The 17,808-nt window shown below is 53.7% G+C and overlaps 1 protein-coding gene across 1 annotated transcript in view; it reads left to right on the top strand.

Annotated features, from left to right (window-relative positions):
- Positions 1-17,464, top strand: part of IQGAP3 (IQ motif containing GTPase activating protein 3) — a 38,816-nt gene extending 21,352 nt beyond the window's left edge. The window contains exons 22-38 of the mRNA XM_054011429.1: positions 259-328; positions 752-960; positions 2,429-2,581; positions 3,474-3,637; positions 4,376-4,600; positions 4,691-4,831; positions 5,889-5,973; positions 6,440-6,672; positions 9,723-9,855; positions 10,342-10,444; positions 11,950-12,097; positions 12,397-12,484; positions 13,530-13,742; positions 14,345-14,511; positions 14,992-15,093; positions 15,610-15,718; positions 16,885-17,464. Coding sequence (XP_053867404.1) covers positions 259-328; positions 752-960; positions 2,429-2,581; positions 3,474-3,637; positions 4,376-4,600; positions 4,691-4,831; positions 5,889-5,973; positions 6,440-6,672; positions 9,723-9,855; positions 10,342-10,444; positions 11,950-12,097; positions 12,397-12,484; positions 13,530-13,742; positions 14,345-14,511; positions 14,992-15,093; positions 15,610-15,718; positions 16,885-16,998 — 2,457 coding nt within the window. The 3' untranslated portion in view covers positions 16,999-17,464. The remainder of the gene's footprint in view (positions 1-258; positions 329-751; positions 961-2,428; positions 2,582-3,473; positions 3,638-4,375; positions 4,601-4,690; positions 4,832-5,888; positions 5,974-6,439; positions 6,673-9,722; positions 9,856-10,341; positions 10,445-11,949; positions 12,098-12,396; positions 12,485-13,529; positions 13,743-14,344; positions 14,512-14,991; positions 15,094-15,609; positions 15,719-16,884) is intronic.
- The last annotated feature ends 344 nt before the right edge of the window (positions 17,465-17,808 follow it).

Raw genomic sequence — 17,808 nt, 5'->3', positions numbered from 1 at the left:
AGCCTCTATTCTAGGAATAGAACCCAGGAGTCCTGACTCCCTGCTCCATGCTCAGAACATTTTCTCAGGCATCTGGCTAGGAGTTCACTGTCTAGAAGGATCCCGTTGAGTTCGCTCCCTCTGCCTGACACCCCAGCTAATCAGTTTGCTAGTTGCATGGCTGGTATTTTTTTTTTTTTTTTTTTTCTCTTTACATTTGCTGCCTGCCACGGGGACGCTGTAGGAAACATCCCTCTTCCCCTTTGTTTGTCTTGGCAGATTAATGCTGTAATTAAAATCCAGGCTTTTGTGAGAGCTAACAAGGCCCGTGGGGATTACAGAATGTTGGGTAAGTGCCTGCCTGTCTAGGTTTTATTTAATACAGATGTGGCTTTAATTAATCACAAGGATGTTGCCTTCTCATTACCATTCCTACACTTCGGGTATGGGCTGAAGCCCCTTTTGCAGTCCCTGTAGTCTGGGGCTGTGCAGAGACCATGCCAGCCCGTGTTTCCTAAGGGAGCTTGGAATCAACAAATAGCCACATAGCAGCATGCTCTGGCTTCACCCCCTATTCCATGCCTATGCTGGGAGCAGGCGTAGAGCCCTTGCATTAGCTCCATGCCAGCCGGGGAGGCCCTGGTGCAGGGAGTGTTATTGGTTCCCATTTCCACCCACTTTTTAAGGCCCTTTTATGCTGGCCCTGAGCATGACAAGCCCTCAGTAGCCATTTAACCGCATTCAAGGGAGAGTTCCCTCTGTCCCCTGCCAGTCCACGCCAGGAACCCGCCACTGAGCATCGTCCGGCGCTTCGCCCACCTGCTGGAGCAGAGCCAGCACGACTTCTGGGAGGAGTCGGAGCTGCTGAAGCTGCGGGAGGAGGTGGTGAAGAGGATCCGCTCCAACCAGCAGCTGGAGAGCGACCTCAACCTTATGGACATCAAGATCGGGCTTCTGGTTAAGAACAGGATCACGTTGCAGGTCAGGGGGCCATGGGGCGGGGGGAGGGGTAGCTCAGCTGTCCCATGGCTTTTCCTCCACGAACCCTACTTTCCCATTCAGGGGTCAGGCTCTGCTCTCCGTTACACCAGTGTGATTCTGGCGTCGCTCCCCTGGACTGGACTAAAGCTGGGGTTCCTTAATCCCCTAGGCTCCTTTTATGTGCTTGTCTGTGCCTCTGGAAAACCTCCTCCCAAATCCAACCCTGGTGTAGGCATGGAGCTATGCCTGCTTATGCCAGAACTGAGTTTGGCCCTTCGGGCTTATCTCAGTTCAGGGCAAGTGCACCTGTATTCCCACTCTAGGGCACCCAGCTCGCCAGTTGTCCCCTCTCAGGTGGAGATCCGCATCCCTCTCTCTCCTGACCAGGGTATCTACGCTGCCCAGCTCCCTGATTATACTGTGAGTTCCCTAGCAAGTCAGACTACTTAAGCAGGCCTGCTTTGCTTTTCCCCCGAAGGTGTAAGTGACCACCCAGCCCTTTCTAAGCAAGCAGATTTATTCTTGAGGTGAAAGCATGACTGAGAAAACACAGATTTAAAAACAATAAAACCTCTATGTGCGCTAATAAGCTGACCAGAGATCAACCGAGGTCCATTAACAGCTCTGGTTGGCGGTCAGTCCTTCAAACCCCAGCCAGGGGATTTTCTACAGTCACAAGTTCATAACAGCTGGTAGCTAAGAACAAGCCCACCTCCCCTGTCCCGTGAATCAGCCAAGTCCTTCCAACCCTTCCCAGGAAGGACTGCCCCCCCACCCCCCGCCCTTGGACAGAAGGGCCCATCTGTTTGCTGGATCTGAAAGCAGGCCCTGAGTCTGTTCAAACTCAGGGGTTTTCTTGGTTGGTTCTCTAGAGAACCCAGTGTGAACCAGTATATGCCAGCCTCTCCGGCCGGGGGCACCTTATTATTTTGTGGCGCTTTTCATCCATGTGCCTCAAAGCGAATCAATATCCCCATCCCTTCTTTTTTTTTTACCAGTGGGGAAACTGAGGCACAGGGCAGTGACTCACCCAGCAGGCCAGTGGCAGAGCTGGGAATAGACCCCGGTGTCCGGACTCCCGATCCGGCGCTACGCACTAAGTCACACTGCCTGCTGTTGAGGTCGGCAGCACCTTGCTGACTTGCACGAGGCCTGTTGGGGAACAAGGAGCCTGCCAACTGCATGCAGAGCGAGCCAGGCCTCCGCCGTGCATGTGGAGCTGGTGGGTGTGGTTTGATGGGGGATGAATTTCCCCGTGATGTGTAAATGGCAAAGCTGCGTGAATCCCAAGGCCCGAAGGGGTGGAATTTTCCTAGAGGATTTAGGAACACAATTCCCATTGCAAATCCAATGAGACCTGTGCTCCCAAATAACTTTGGTGTCAACTAGGGCAATGGGGCAGATGCTCCTAAATCACTTAGGCACTCTTGCCACCCTCCCCCTTATCTGCTCGCCTGCCCCACGACAGGAGGTGGTTTCCCACTGCAAGAAGCTGACGAAGAAGAACAAAGAGCAGCTGTCGGACCTGATGGCCATCGACAAACACAAGGGGCTCAAGTCGCTCAGCAAGGAGAAGCGCCAGAAGCTGGAGGCCTATCAGCACCTCTTCTACCTGCTACAGGTGAGCTGGCTGCTGGGTTTGGGGGGGGCGGGAACAGTCTGCATCCCCCCCCGCCCCACCCATCTGGTCACGTGCCTGCTGCCTCGGTTTCCCTGGAGGGACTGCATGTGGGCTCAGGGAGTCCGCACACAACCCCGTCTTCAGGCATGGGGTTACCAACAGGTCGGCGTCCGATCGAATGGAAACCCTGCCCGGCCGGGATTCTGCTGCCTCGGCCTTTCCTAAAGCCACGCCCAGCTGAGGCAGCGGCTGCTGCAAATGTCGTCTTCTCGCTGACGCAGAAGTGGGGTGCGGTTCCCCAAATCGATTCCCTGCCGTTGCCGGGGCCTGGGCACTGCTGGCACCTGGCGCTCTTGATCCAATAGTCCCTTCTGGCCCTACGCTCTGTGCAGATTCCCTCCCCAGCGCCTTCCTCTCCCCTTCTCTGTCTGGACCAGCTCCCTCCTTAAAAGGAAGCGCCACCTCTGAGTTACCATCACCGGATGCTTTGTCATCTGCCCCAGCCAGTGCAGGGATGCGTGCGTGCACCCCAGCGGGCTGCGACACTGGGATCTGCTCATTAGTTTACCTGCGATGGGTGTCAATTTGTTATCTAGTATTACGGTAGCACCTAGAGGCTATAACCGATCAGGGCCCCATTGTTCTAGGCCTGCATGTGAACATAGCAAGAGACAGTCCCTGTTCCAAAGAGCTTTGTCTAATCAAGCAAGACAAAGGATGGGAAGGCACGGAGAGGGGAAGTGACTTGCCCGAGGTCACCCAGCAGAGCTGCAAAGAGAACCCAGGTCTCCTGACTCCCAGTCCAGGGCTGTATTCGCCAGAGCACGCTGACTGTTCCAGCCCTCAGACCTCAGGATAGCCCTCCTCTTTAACGCCTCTCCTCTGTCCGCAGACCCACCCTGTGTACCTAGCTAAGCTGATTTTCCAGATGCCCCAGAACAAGTCAACCAAGTTCATGGAATCGGTGGTCTTCACGCTCTACAACTACGCGTCCAACCCCAGAGAGGCCTACCTGCTCCTTCAGCTCTTCAAAACCGCCCTGCAGGAGGAGATCAGGTAAATGCTACGGGCACGTACCATCGGCTAGGGAGGCCAAGACCAGGACTGCCCTGATACCAGGGCTTGAACGCCTGTCTGTCTTAAGGAGCTGGCAGTCTCTCTTCCCTGCATTCAGATGAAACCGTCTCAGCTGGATGCCTCTGGTATTCCTAGATCCCTCTGAGACACGTGGATGCCTAGGAGTCAACAGAACGCTCCCTAGCTGTCCGTGCAAGGATGTAGGGCTAGGTCCTGTCCAAACTCCTATTGACTAGGTTTTGGCGCTTATCCCCCTCAGGGGATGGCTGGCCTGCAATCAGGTGTGTGATTGCACCATGTGTAGACACACCCGAGCTGGCTTTAATCTACGTCGCTTGGGCATTCACAGCAGGACGTCTGCACAAGCCGGCCCGAGACCTCGGGCGTGCGCTCAGGCAGTGAGCCCGTGCGGCCGTGGCTTCGCTGCTCTTGGTGCCCAAGTTGGCTCAGGTGTGTCTACACATGCTGTAGGGTTTAGTGCGGCCAGGCCTTTAGCGTCTGCGCACCAAAGTCTCTGAGGGGCATGGACACCCTCCTTGGACTAATCTAGACACGCAGGAGGTAGGCAGTGGTACCAGGAGGCCGGCTGATTCCACAGCTTGGCAGACCCCGAAGGCACAATAACTGCGCTGCTTGTCTTCAGTGGCTATTTGTTTGTGCTGGCTGCAGCTTCAAGCCCAGATCAGAGTTTTGTCCTTTCTCACCCCCACCGTCCAGGTCCAAAGTCGACCAGCTCCGTGACATCCTAACGGGGAACCCCACCGTGATCCGGCTGGTGGTGAGCTTTTACCGGAATGCCCGCGGGCAGAACGCCTTGCGTCAGATCCTGGGCAGCCCCGTGCAGGAGGTTCTGCAGGACAGAACCCTCAGCATCCGCACCAACCCCATGGACATCTACAAGGCCTGGATCAACCAGCTGGAGTCTCAGAGCGGACAGAAGAGGTCAGGCCCGGCCCATGCCCAGCCTTGCCACAGAGGCCACGTTGGCTTGCCCTGTGCTGACGCTTAAGAGTGTCTTTCTTCTATCCACAGCAAGCTCCCATATGATGTTAGCCCCGAGCAGGCCCTGAGCCACCCTGAGGTTCAGCGTCGGCTGGACATCTCCATCCGCATCCTCCTGGCAGTGACGGACAAGTTCCTTTCTGCCATCACCTCTTCCGTGGACAAAATTCCGTAGGTAGCCCCGGGTCTGTCTGTTACAGCCAGTGAGGCAGCGTGGCCTACTGGAGAGGGTACTGGGCCGGGAGCTAGAGGTTTACTCCCAGCCCCTGACTTGCTGTATGACCTGGAGCGATTCATGGCTCTGCTCCGTGCCTCAGTTTCCCCATGTGTAAAGCCAGTCCCGACCTTCCTCCATGGAGCGCTCAGACCTGCAGAGGAAAGGGGTCAAGCAGGACTCTTCGTGCTAGTTTAATTAATTAATGCCAAATTCCTGGAGTGCGGCAGCTCTGTCTGCAGTTCACATCCCGGTAATGGAGGGGGAGCATTTCCTTCAGAGGAGGAGTGGGATCTAGCGGTTAAAATGTGGGACTGGGAGTTGGAGAGACCTGAGCTTCCTCCTTGCCTGACCTTGGGCAAGTCGTGCCTCAGTTTTCCCCCTGTAAAATGGGGATAATACTTTGGGCAATACTCTGCACCTCCATACGCAAGAGGGTGGTGCCATGGAGATTACCTAAGAGATAGCAGAGGGCTTTGAGAGCTCTCGGAGAGGCTCGCCGGGTGGCATGTGGCACCACAGGCTGGCCTGACATGCAGGAAGACGCCCCTAAAGAGCTTACGCTGTCATTTAGGTAAGGTCTGGCCCAGGGAGCGCCGGGCTTGGCTTGGGTTTTGTTGGCAGTGGAGACATCACTTGTACCAAGTCACTGTTTTTGTTGCAGTGCTGGGGCGCCCCGGTCACGGCCCGGGACCCCACAGTGCTAGGTGCTGCACAAACCCAGAACAAAGACACCAACGTGCTTACAGTGAATAAGGAGCAGATTTTTAATGGGGAGGGTAATTGGCCATTAGAACAACTGGTCTAGGGATGCAGTGGGTTTCTCCCAGCATCTCAAGACTGGATAGCTTTCCCATAGATCTGCTGTCCTGGGCTGGATTCAAGAAGCACTGGGAGAGGTTGTGTCGGAGGCCAGACTAGATGATTAACAGGCTCTGGCCTTAGCACATGTGAATCTAAGCCCGCTGGCTGACCTCTGCCCACGTGATGATCCTCTTCTCTGATTTCTTTTAGCTACGGGATGCGCTATGTGGCCAAAGTCCTAAAGACGTCCCTGGCTGAGAAATTCCCAGATGCCGGCGAGGAGGAGATCTGCAAGGTGAGTAGAGGACGTAGATAGCTGGGCAAGGTGACAGCAGCAAGGTCTCTGCAGCTGGCTGCCTCTAAACATCAAGGCTAGAGAGGCGTTGGATAGCCGTCCTGCCCTCCCCCTGGCATCCCGTCAGAGAGGCAGTGTGGCTTAGGGCATCTGGATTCCAGTTATACCATGTGGCCTTGGGCAAGTCACATGCCTGCTCTGTACCTCCCTTTCCCCATCTGTGTAAGAGGGATAATCCTAGTGTAATGAGCTGGCTAGTGTATGTGCACTGCTGCCCCCCGTGGGTTGCAATCAGAACTCCTGAACTGTGTTTCATAGGCCCCGTACTGCAAAGCTGTACAGGAAACTACCAATGTGTTATAGCCTGGAACAAACGTTTAGGGAGCATCCAGACCAGGCTAGAGCCGCATAAGAGCAAGGCATCACTCGTAGTAATATTTCCCTTTCTCTGCTCCCTGCACCCTAGATTGTCGGGAACCTGCTCTATTACCGTTTCATGAACCCGGCCGTGGTGGCTCCGGACGGCTTCGATATCGTTGATATCTCTGCCGGCGTGGCCCTGCACCCGGAGCACCGGCGCAACCTGGGCTCCATTGCCAAGATCCTGCAGCATGCGGCGGCCAATAAGATGTTCGAGGGGGAAAACGGCCATCTGCGGGTGGTGAACCAGTACCTGGAAGAAACCCACTCTAAGTTCAGGTTGGTGCCATGCGGTGGCAGTTGTAGCCACGGTCCTATTGCGCTAGGTGCTGTACGTACATGTAGTGAGACTGCTCCGATCCCCTAAAGAGCTTAATTGAAACAAACAAGGCCGACATGAGTTATTATTCATCCCTCTTTCGCAAATGGGGAAACTGAGGTCCAGAGAGACAAGGCGACTTGCCGAGTCTCCTGCAGGGAGTCGGTGGCGGCGCTGGGAACAGAATCCAGGTCTCTTAAATTCTAAGCTAAGGTCTCAACCACAAGGTCAGGCTTCCTTTTGCTAGTGCTGCTGCAAAGCCGGGGTAACAGCAAAGCTTAATTGACTTTTGACAGCAGCCGCCTTCTTAGCTAGGGACGTGAGTGGAAAAGAGGATCTACACTTAACTGGCCAGAACTGTCCCTTTGTTCTGTGTTTTTACACCAGGGAGCACCGTGGGGTCGTGGTCTGTGGCTCAGGCCTCAAGGCACTTTGACAATACAAGTAATTAATAGGAATTAAGGGAGTGATTTTTATATATATAATTTTTTTTAGCAGATCTAGCTACACCAGTAAAAACCATAGTGTGGACTCTGTTATACCAGAATGCCTGTACAGTAGAACCTCATGGTTACGAACACCTCGGGAATGTTCGTAACTTGGAACAAAACGTGATGGTTGTTCTTTCAAAAGTTCACAACTAAACATTGACTTAATACAGCTTTGAAACGTTACTAGGCAGAGGAAAAATGCTGCGTTCCCTTTATTTTTTTAGTAGTTTACGTTTAGCACAATGCTGAACTGTATTTTCGTTTTTGGGGTCTCCGCTGTTGCCTGATTGGACCCTTTCAATACCAAATACGGTGTGTGGTTGACTGGTCTGTAACTTGGGGGTTCGTAACTCTGAGGTTCTACTGTACTTAGATCAGCATAACTTATGTTTGCTCCCCAAACCTGCATGACTATCCAGTCTACGCTCCTTTCTACTGGTAACTGTATCCAAACTAGGTGGGGTTGTATCACTTTAAATAGCCCAGTACAATGAATGCAGCAAAATGTTCCTAGTGTAGACAAGGCCTTGGTCTGATCCCAGTTCAGCTCTAAATTAATACACATACACACCGTGTGAGATCCCATTGCATTGATGCCTCCTCTTTGCTGTCCAGTTTAAACTGTCCCTGAAGCTAGTCAAAACTCTGTGCAACTCTCCCACCGCCCCTTCTCCTCCCCAGTCCTCTGTCATTTCCAGCATTTGGCAACAGTTGAGAGTAATTAGCATGTGCCCCTTTGGTACCTCAGGTTTCAATAAGCAGATCAGAGTAAAAACGAATGTGCAATGATTAAACAGCATTCCTGGCACTCCCCTCGGCCTCCGTGAATAAATTAGTCCGTAATTAAAAACCTTTTAGGCACTTAGAAGAATGCATGTGTTTGCTTCTCCACCTTGTTCTCGGACAGCTGATGGACTTGGCTAATGCGGTAGCTTGCGAAGCAGAAGAGAAGTGGCAGAGGGTCGGTCTGTACAGGGAGCAGCACAGAGCTCCGGTCCCAGGCCGAGGCCCGAAATTGACCAGGGTCGTCGGGGTTGATTTACTACTTGTATTGCAGTGTCACTTAGGGGGCTCAGTCCTGAACAAGGCCCCCCGGTGCCCCACAGACACAGAACGAAATGACCGTCCCTGCCCCAAAGAGTGTCACATCTCTAGGATTTGCTGGAAGGGGCCCAATCCCATGAGGTGCTCAATCAGCACCCTCCATTCCATGACTCCAGTGGGGGACTGAGGGAAGACGGCACTAGAAGTGGGAACTGTGTGTTCTTAAAGGGGCAGGAGAGGGTGATGCAGGATATGGTAACGCAACCGCGCTGCTGCCTTTCACGCCTAGTTGCTTGGTGAGTTCTAGCCTGTTTGGGTGCCCAAAAGCACGTGCCGCTAGCTAATGCATCACAAAAACCCACAGGACGGAGCATGTAGGTGGTAAGTTGGTACAGTACACCCTGGCTATAATGAACTCCTGGGGATCCAAACCATTTGTTCGTTATAGCCAGGGGTTGGTTCTAGGGAAAGAGACCTGCTGGGAGGTGTCGGGGGGGATGGCGGTGGCTGACACCTCGAGTCCAGCAGCAGGAGCTCCTCTGGCCCTGGGGCAGCAGCGGGCTCAAGGTGCGATCCAGGAACCAGGTTTGCTTAGCCCAAGATTTGTACAGACCCTCCCCGACTTAAGCAAGCGTTCTGCTCTGATACGCCTTGTCTAACTCGAATTTTGTGCAAGTTGGAAACGTCTACCCGACCATTACGCAAAAAAACCCCTCCTCTCTCTAGCTTACAGAACTTTTTCCGTACGTGCGGATTTGCGCACGTCGGGTTTGCGCACCCCGGTGGGCGTCTGTCATTGTGACGGGCGTCGTGCCCAGGGTGTACTGTACTGCAATCAGAGGACGTGTCGACAGTCCGGAGCTAGCGCGAGGAACAACAGAAGCAAAGCAAAGCTAATCTGCTGTGTACCCCGGGCGGACCTGTACAACGGCTACCCAGGGTTCACTGCTATTTTTACTTGAGCTAGCGAGAGCCACGCAAACTCGGGTACGTCTACACGTGCTGCACTCGCACCTCTGATTGCAATGTAGACATCCCCTGTGTAAGTCCCCAGCCAAATGGACTGGACAGCATGAGGGGTGCACAGCCTGCAGCCAGGAACGCCGCACTCACCAGCCTGGGATCCGGCTAGCCCAGGATCAGGTCTCGAAGCGTGACCTGGGCCACAGGAAGATATGAAAAACCGGGTCGCTTTGGGCAAGCGGCTGCGTACTCGGCGGCTGTTGCTTCCCATCACGGGATCAATAAAGCAGTGCATTGAAATTTCCTACAGTATCATTCCTGCTTTACCCCCCCTGAGGATACAGAAGACAGAGGCCCGGGCTGTGATGTGGCGTTCTCTCTACTGAGAGGCAGGCCCTGTGGTTCTCTCTGGTTCCCAGCCTGTTCACTACTTGCCCTAAATAATCCTGGACTGGATTCAGCAGTCACGGAAGGGGTATGTTCTCACACACACCCCCCCCATTTCCCCATAGGAAGTTCATCTGTGCTGCCTGTTGCGTCCCTGAGCCGGAAGAAAGGTTTAATGTGGATGAGTACTCGGAGATGGTAGCTGTGGCCAAGCCGGTCGTCTACATCACGGCGGCGGAGATCATTAACACCCACAAGGTGAAGGGGTCTGGAAAGGATTCTGCCTCTGCCGCGGTCGGGAGGGGAAGGAGGGCTCACCCTGGTGCCTGTCACCATAACGGACTCAACCTTGGACCCGGCAACCCAACCAGTACCTGCGACAAGTGCTGGGGTGGGGTCGGAAAACAAACCCATTTGCCCCTTCCCCCCGCCCGGGTCGGGTCGGCTCTGCTCCTGCCCGTGGGCTCAGCGAGGCAGTGGCTGCGTGCCCTGCTCCTGCCAGTTACTGCCATCTCACCGCAGCGGGACGGTGCCGAGGCGTCTCAGCCCGCTCTTTTCAGAACCGCGCTCTAATTCTGCAATCTCCTTTTTGACGTGGGGCGACCGGTGCACGTGCCGTATTCCAGACAAGGCTGGACTGTACTATTGGTTTATATCATGGTGGGCGCTTGTCTGGAATACGGTTTTTAATCTTATTCCTTTTGTGCTCTCCACCTCGCTCATGGTCTCCCTCTGGTGATGTAGCTGTTACTAGAACATCAGGACTCCATTTCGCCCGATCACAAGGACCCTCTGCATGAGCTTCTGGAAGACCTTGATGAGCTGCCTACCGTCCAGTCTCTAATCGGTACGTGCAGACCCCTTGTAAGTTTCAAGAACGCCCCTCCCCTTGTGTCTTCTTTCAAGTGAACACATATTGCCTGTTCCCACCTCTGATAGTAGCCCGGCTAACTTCCCTTCACCTGGGCCAAGTAAATTACTTGTTGGGTGAGTAACTAGCGTTGCCACCTCCTTGGGTTTTTGTTTTTTCCCTTAAAGCCTCAACCCCTGAAGTCATGCGACTCCTAGAACCTCCGCTCACGTTCTTTTTAGAAAACCAAGTTTCTAGTCCTCGTGGTTGCAGGAAAAAAACTTGAAAACATGACCTGCGTGCATTAAGACCCGGGGGGGGGAGGGGAGGCAAAGAGAACAATATTTCTATGTTAGATCTCCTGATTTTTAAGCCCATTTTGTGGGTTTTCGACTGCGTGAGGTGGGCAGTACTGTCGCATCCGTTTGTTTCTCATCCTTATGATCAAGTTGGGAGGGTCCATTACTTATTTCTATGATGCTCGGGGTTATCACTTTTCCTCCTTTGAGCTGGGAGGATTACTGATTAGCAAGGAATAAGATGGCACCAGGTACCACTCAGTGGGATGGTTTCAGAGGGGTAGCCGTGTTTAGTCTGTATCAGCAAAAAGAACAAGGAGTCCTTGTGGCACCTTAGAGACTAACAAATTTATTTGGGCATGAGCTTTCGTGGGGTAAAACCCACTTCATTGGATGCATGCTGTGGAAAATACACACAGAACATGAAAAAATGGGTGTTGCCATACTAACTCTAACGAGAGTAATCAGTTAAGGTGGGCTATTATCAGCAGGAGAAACAAAACGTTTGTAGTGATAATCAGGATGGCCCATTTCCAACAGTTGACAAGAAGGTGTGAATAACAGTAGGGGAAAAAGATTAGCATGGGGAAATAGTTTTTACTTTGTGTAAAGACTGGGAGTGGATGGGTCATTATTCAAGCCTAGTTTAATGGTGTCCAGTTTGTAAATTAATTCCAATTCAGCAGTTTCTCGTTGGAGTCTTTTTTGTTGGAGTATTGCGACTTTTAGGTCTGTAATAGAGTGACCAGGGCGGTTGAAGTGTTCTCCGACTGGTTTTTGAATGTGTTAATTCTTGAGGTCTGATTTGATGTGGGATGGTTTATTGATCAAAGCCTCAGGTTTGCAAGCAGAAGCACAGAGGGGCTCGGAGTGATTTACCCCACATATAGCAGTCCACCCCAGTGGCAGGGTGCCGTGGAGAACCCAGATCTTCCCCCCCGGCTCTGATCACCCCTCTCCCCTGATGAATGACCGAGTAGCTACTCCTGACTTTCTTTGGCCTTTTTATATCTATGGAGATATACCTATCTCATAGAACTGGAAGGGACTTTGAAAGGTCATCAAGTCCAGTCCCCTGCCTTCACTAGCAGGACCAATTTTTTTGCCCCAGATCCCTAAATGGCCCCCTCAAGGATTGAACTCACAACCCTGGGTTTAGCGGGCCAATGCTCAAACCACTGAGCTATCCCTCCCCCCTTGCAGGCGAGAGCGCTCCGAATCCAGGCGATGGCAGCCCCGAGCAAGCGCTGGCCCAGCTCGGCAAGCAGGAGGTCTCGCTCACCCTCACCAACAAGTTCGATGCGGTGGAGGCCAGTAGCGAGGAGGCGGATACAAGGAGCTTGCTGCTGAGGTGAGAGCGGCCCTCTGAACGTGGCAATCCAGCATCCAGCGAGTCTGTGGCATGTCCTCCTTTGAAAGGGACCCTGTGGCCCAAGGAATTCAGTGAAGCTTTTCTGACACTCAGAAGCCAAGCCAGTAAAGGGCCATCTTGGTCTGGAGTCCTGGTTTTGTTCGATATGTTTAGATGTCCTGGTAGTGGCATTTGCAAGGAAATCTTCCACTGTTTGGCTCATCGCCTTGCAGCTAACTAGCTCAATCCACCCCCTTCCTCCAAAATGGGTAACTTGTGCTCCCTTTCTTTTATTTTAGCACCAAACAGATGCTAGTGGACGTGATCCAGTCCCAGCCGGGGGATTCTCTCTTGGAGATCTTACGGACAGCTGCATCAGAGGATCAGGTGGGGTGGAGAATAGCAGAGAGGGGTTGGCAGCAGAGGGGGATGTTGGGGGCTGGGTGAATCGCAGTGTGTCTTAAACAGGAGGTGTTCGTTAAAGACAACCGCTACACATAACAAACAGGCTTTCACCCAGCTTGAGTTCCAGCTTTGCGTCCTTTGTTTACCGGGGGCTAACACCCTGCCTGGAGCTTGCTACAGCATGCAGTGCCATCTACTGGCTGAGATATATACTGCAAGCACACATCATTGCAAAGGAGAGGAGCTTAATTGGAGCATATAGCACAGGTGTGGCTGCCCCATAGCACCCCCTGCTAGTCGTGTGTGGTGGTGCTGCAGGCACTCCCGGCCTAAAGTTCCTCCTCCCAGGTGGGCCCCTTCAGCCTTCCCCACACAAGCTGAAGTTGATGCCCTGGCTTAGCCCTCCAGCCAAGTCACCGACTAAAAGTTAACCCCTTCCGGGGTAACAAGTCCAAACAAAAGGTTCTTCTGCCCCGCTTGGGCTTTTCTTCAGCCTGCCTTCTGGGCTCTGTTCCAGACCCTTCTAGGCTCCCTATCTGCTCCGGGGTAGAGCCGAGTCCCCTGCTTCTTCCACACCCTATCAGGGCCTTCCCCAGGAGCCCAACATGTTCTCTGCCCTCTCTTGAGGCCCAGCTGTTTATCGGGCTGTCCCCTGAGCTCAGTTAATCCCACTTAGGCGGGAAGGCACCTAATTATGGCTCAGGGGTGAATGATTGAACCGGGCTGGCCAGTGGCCTCCTGGTCTTTGAAAGGGGCAGGCCAGCCTGCTACAATCGCACCCTGGCGCGGGAGCATTGTTGATTCCTTCAGCCCACCTGTGCCCCACCCAGTCTGAGAAGCCGGAGTTCACTGTGCTCAGGGAGGAGATGTAGTTCTCTCTGGCCTGAGGCTTGTGCGTGTGTGTGTGGTTGCTGGGGGGCTGACTTCCTATGCTCTCCCCGCGGCCTCCAAGTCTCGAAACCTGCTTCCGGGGATGCTGCCGCAGGTGCCGCGTTGATGGAAGAAATGTTCCTCTCTCTCTCTCTAGGAAGCCTTCCATCACCACCAGATGCACAGACGGGCCCTGCGCGAGGCCCAGACCCCGGACAGGTTGAAACGCAACCGCTCCCTGGCTGGCAACAGCCAGCTCTCTATGGAAGAGAAGAAGCGGAAAGTCATCCGGAACCTGCGGCGCTTGGAGAGCCTGGGGGTGGTGGACTCAGCCAATCAGTACCAGGAGATCATCAACGAGATGGCCAAGGTACCACTCCCCGCAGCCTGCCCCGGCTTAGAGAACCTAGGAGAAGGCCAGGGGACTAGGAACAGGCTCGATAACAGGATAAGCGGAAGGTGTTGGATGCACAGAGTCCATTAATACTGGAAGGGCTCAGTTCAGATGGGAGCCAAATTAATCACTAGGGTGGACAGACAGACAGATAGCAAAGGGCTCCAGCAGACAGCCTGGCTCAAGTTCTTACTTTGTCAGAGACTCCCTGTGTGACCTTGGATGAGGATAAAGACACTGATTGTGCAGTGCTCAGATGTGACAATAATGGAGTTCACATTAGATACTGAGCTGCACAACAGAGCTACCGGGGGCAGCTAGTGTTGGAGGGGGCGGATGTGTTCGGGGGACGTAGGCGGCCACTCGGAACATTCCTGTAAGTGCCTGAAAGAGAATCCGATGCTTTAAGCCCCGTGGTCCTTATCTTGTTCCCAGAATCCAACTGGTGTTTAGCTTGTGGTCAGCTTTGTAACCATGCATGAGTCGCTGTGATTCTCGCTTCGGTAAACTGGCACAAGGCAAGGGGTTTTCCAGCTGTTTGTTTGTTTTTTGTTTTTTCATCCCTGCCCGTGCTCCAGGATATTCGCAATCAGAGGCGTTACCGGCAGCACCGCAAGGGGGAGCTAGTGAAACTGCGGCAGACCCTCTGCGGCCTCAACTCCAAGACCTTGTTTTATGAGGAGCAAATCGACTATTACAATCAGTACATCCGGACGTGTCTGGACAACCTGGCTGCCAGCAGCAAGTATGTTGGACTATGTATGGGCTGGAAAAGAGCTCAAAGCTGTAACCACCAACACGTATGCAGGATAAGCCGGAGGGTAACTGAATGTCATGCTTCATGGCATGAGCTGATCAGGGGTCAGGAAGGAATTCTTCTCCACTCTGTATGTAGCCTTATATCCCTCTTTAGTTAACCTCAAGCCTTCTTGCTAGTTGGCCGCCTCTGTTCATCCAGCACTTACTTCCTCTCTTGGCTCAAGAGCCTTCTCCCCTACATCCCTTTAATCTGGAAACCCCTCTATGCCTCTCCCCACCTCACTGACTTCCCCCCTCCGGCCCCACTGGAGATCTGACTCGTAGGTCCAGATCTGTGAGTCGGACGCGTCAATGTAAGCGACTATCTGTGTTTATCGCATACCAGGCAGGCTGCTGTGTGACTTCGTTTCAGCCCCTGGCGTTCTCTGCTTCTAACCCTTCCTCCCCCCATTCCTTTTCTCTTAAGGCTCAACGGGAAGACCAAGAAGCAGCAGTCGCTGCATTACACGGCAGCGCGGCTCTTTGAGAAGGGCGTATTGCTGGAGATCGAAGACCTGCCTGTCAGCCAGTAAGTACTCACCACCGCCAGTGCTGCTCCGGTCTGAAAGCTGCCCCAGTCCAACAGCCACTCAGTTATCTGCCCGTGTGATCAGACCTGGGTCGTCTCAGCCTGGCTCTGCTCACTTCCCCTTTGCTGACAGTCTCAGCCTAAAAGCCATACAGGCTGGGAGTCAGAGGGGCCTCCGGCAAGGCAGTGTGTAAGAGGGAAGATTATTCGAGCCGGCCAAAAAAATGAGAGAATCTCAGGTGCTTTCTTCCTCCAAGTCTGGTGGTTCAAATATACTCCTTGTGAAGCAGAGTATAATCTATCCCCGTGTACAACAGGAAACAGACCGAGTGAAGGCTACGGAGCTGATCCGCAGCAGAGAGTGGGACTAGAACCCAGGCGTCCTGATTCCCAGTCCCCCACCCCGCTGTAACCATTAAGCAACACTCCCCTTCCAGAACGGGAATAGAACCCAGGCGTCCGGCTGCTGCTGTCTCAGCCTTTCCGTTGCCCTCGTTTAACTCTCTCCCCTTCCAGGTTCCGGAACGTGGTTTTCGACATCGTTCCGTGTGGGGAAGCCGGCAAGTTCCAGGTGAAGGCCAGATTTATGGGGATCGACATGGAGAAGTTCCAGCTCCACTATCAGGTAGGGAACCAGCCCTGGCGTCTTCGCCCATGGGGATGCTTCTGTGCTGAGCATAACAGCAGCACAGAAGAACCGAGGTGGAGTCAATGCACCAATCCGTGGTTGGAGTTCGGAGGTGACACGGCTACACTAACTCTTGCCGTCTGAGAGGTATGCATTACATAGACTCCCAAGGGTTAATGTCATGGTTGGAGCAGGGGACTGGATTGAACCCAGGAGTCCTGGCTTAGGCCACATGCTCTACCTGCTAGACCACACTCCCTTCCCGAGCCAGGAACAGACATTAGGGTTCGGCTCCTGATAGGGGAGAGCAGTCTGGTGCTTGGAGCAGGAGACCTGTTATCTCCCTAGGGTCTATTCTTGACAGTGCAGCCAGCTTGCTCCATAGACGAAGTGAAGTACCTTCTCCCCTGAACCCCGGTATCCCCAGGAATGCAAACCCAGCAGGCAGTTAGCTTTGACCTCCCAACACAGATGGGCTATGAATCGTAGAATATCAGGGTTGGAAGGGACCTCAGGAGGGATCTAGTCCAACCCCCTGCTCAAAGCAGGGCCAATCCCCAGACAGATTTTTGCCTCAGATCCCTAAGTGGCCCCCTCAAGGATTGAATTTACAACCCTGGGTTTAGGAGGCCAATGCACAAGCCGCCGAGCCAGGGGTGTTCTGGATAGTGAGGCTGATGAGATGTCTACCTAGAATCCTTAATTTATACCAGAGTAAACCCCTCTAGGGAAGAAGAGCGCTTGGAGCAGGGAACTGGTTGATAAGATTCCTGGGTTCTCTATTCCCAGCTCTGGAAGGGAGTGTGATCTGATGGTTAGAGCAGGGGGGGCCAGGACTCCTGGGTTCTATGCTCCCAGCTTTGTCACTGACTCGCTGTGCACATTGCTTCCCCTCTGCCTCAGTTTCCCCATCTGTAAAACGGGGGATAATGCCTACGGCTGGCGGGGGTGTTGGGAGACTGAACGTTCGTCCGCTGCTCGGAGAGCCTGGGATGCCGTTGGCGATGGAATCCCAGCCTGATGTGCCAACAGCAGCTCGGAAGGAGCTGAGGGAAGGATCCGGAGCTCCTGGAAGTCGAGGGAAAGATTCTTCCCTGACCACCAGGGGCGCTGGCTCGGGCTCCACCAAAGACCGGTCACCAGTGGGACTTTCTCCCTCCCAGGACCTGCTGCAGCTGCAGTACGAAGGTGTGGCCGTCATGAAGCTGTTCGACAAGGCCAAAGTCAACGTCAACTTGCTCATTTTCCTCCTCAACAAGAAGTTCTTCAGGAAGTAGGAGGACGGGGGGGAGGGAACCAGCCAAAGAGATTTCAGGGACAGAATCCGGCTTCTGAACGGTACCTTGCCAAGGAGAGGGGAAAACGACAGAACCGGAGCCATTGCCGTTAACGCTCTCCTGCCCAGAACTGGCACGCTCGAGCTCTTCTACATCAAGCCGCAACTTGTTGCCTTGGGGGTTAAATCTGGATCCCAGCATACATGTAGGGGCGGGGGGGATGACGCTTGTGCCTCCCCTATTCAGGGGCTGGCGCACGCTCTGGCAGAGGGTACAGCATCCCTTACAACTGCCCTTTTTGTTGCAATGGTCCCTAGGCGGCTTTGCAGTGGTCTAGAATGACTGGTGTGCTGGTCTGCCCCATCTGCCTGCCCCCTTGCAGCTGGGGGGCTGACGGCTGATCCGCAGTCCCTTTGCGGCAATGGAGCTGGTCCCCCAGGGTCTGATTCCTCGGTGCCTTATCCATGCTGCTGCTGCTTTGACTAGATAGGAAACGCAATTACTCCGAGCTGCCGCCCACTTCCTATGAACAAGGCGATGGTTTATTTTATTTTGTGTGTTTTTTTTAACTAGCCTGAGACTTTTAGGCATCGAGTGGTTGAGCTCTGGCTTATCCCTTCTCAGCCACGCGAGCGCGAGGTTGGAAATTTTTTCACCCTTCCCCCCCGACGCGCGTGAAACCAGCGAGAGACGTGTGAGAGTTCTTGGGCTGCACCCAGGCGTGCAAACGATCCGCGGACCACGTGAGGGTCCTCTGCTGAACGGCAGCGAATCGGGCTCAGGCCTAGTTGAACAGCTGGTATTGGACTA

The sequence above is a fragment of the Malaclemys terrapin genome, chromosome 21 (assembly GCF_027887155.1).
Source record: "Malaclemys terrapin pileata isolate rMalTer1 chromosome 21, rMalTer1.hap1, whole genome shotgun sequence".
NCBI lineage: Eukaryota > Metazoa > Chordata > Testudines > Emydidae > Malaclemys > Malaclemys terrapin.
The sequence above is the reverse complement of the archived record's forward strand: the minus strand, read 5'-3'. Positions and strand labels throughout refer to the sequence as shown.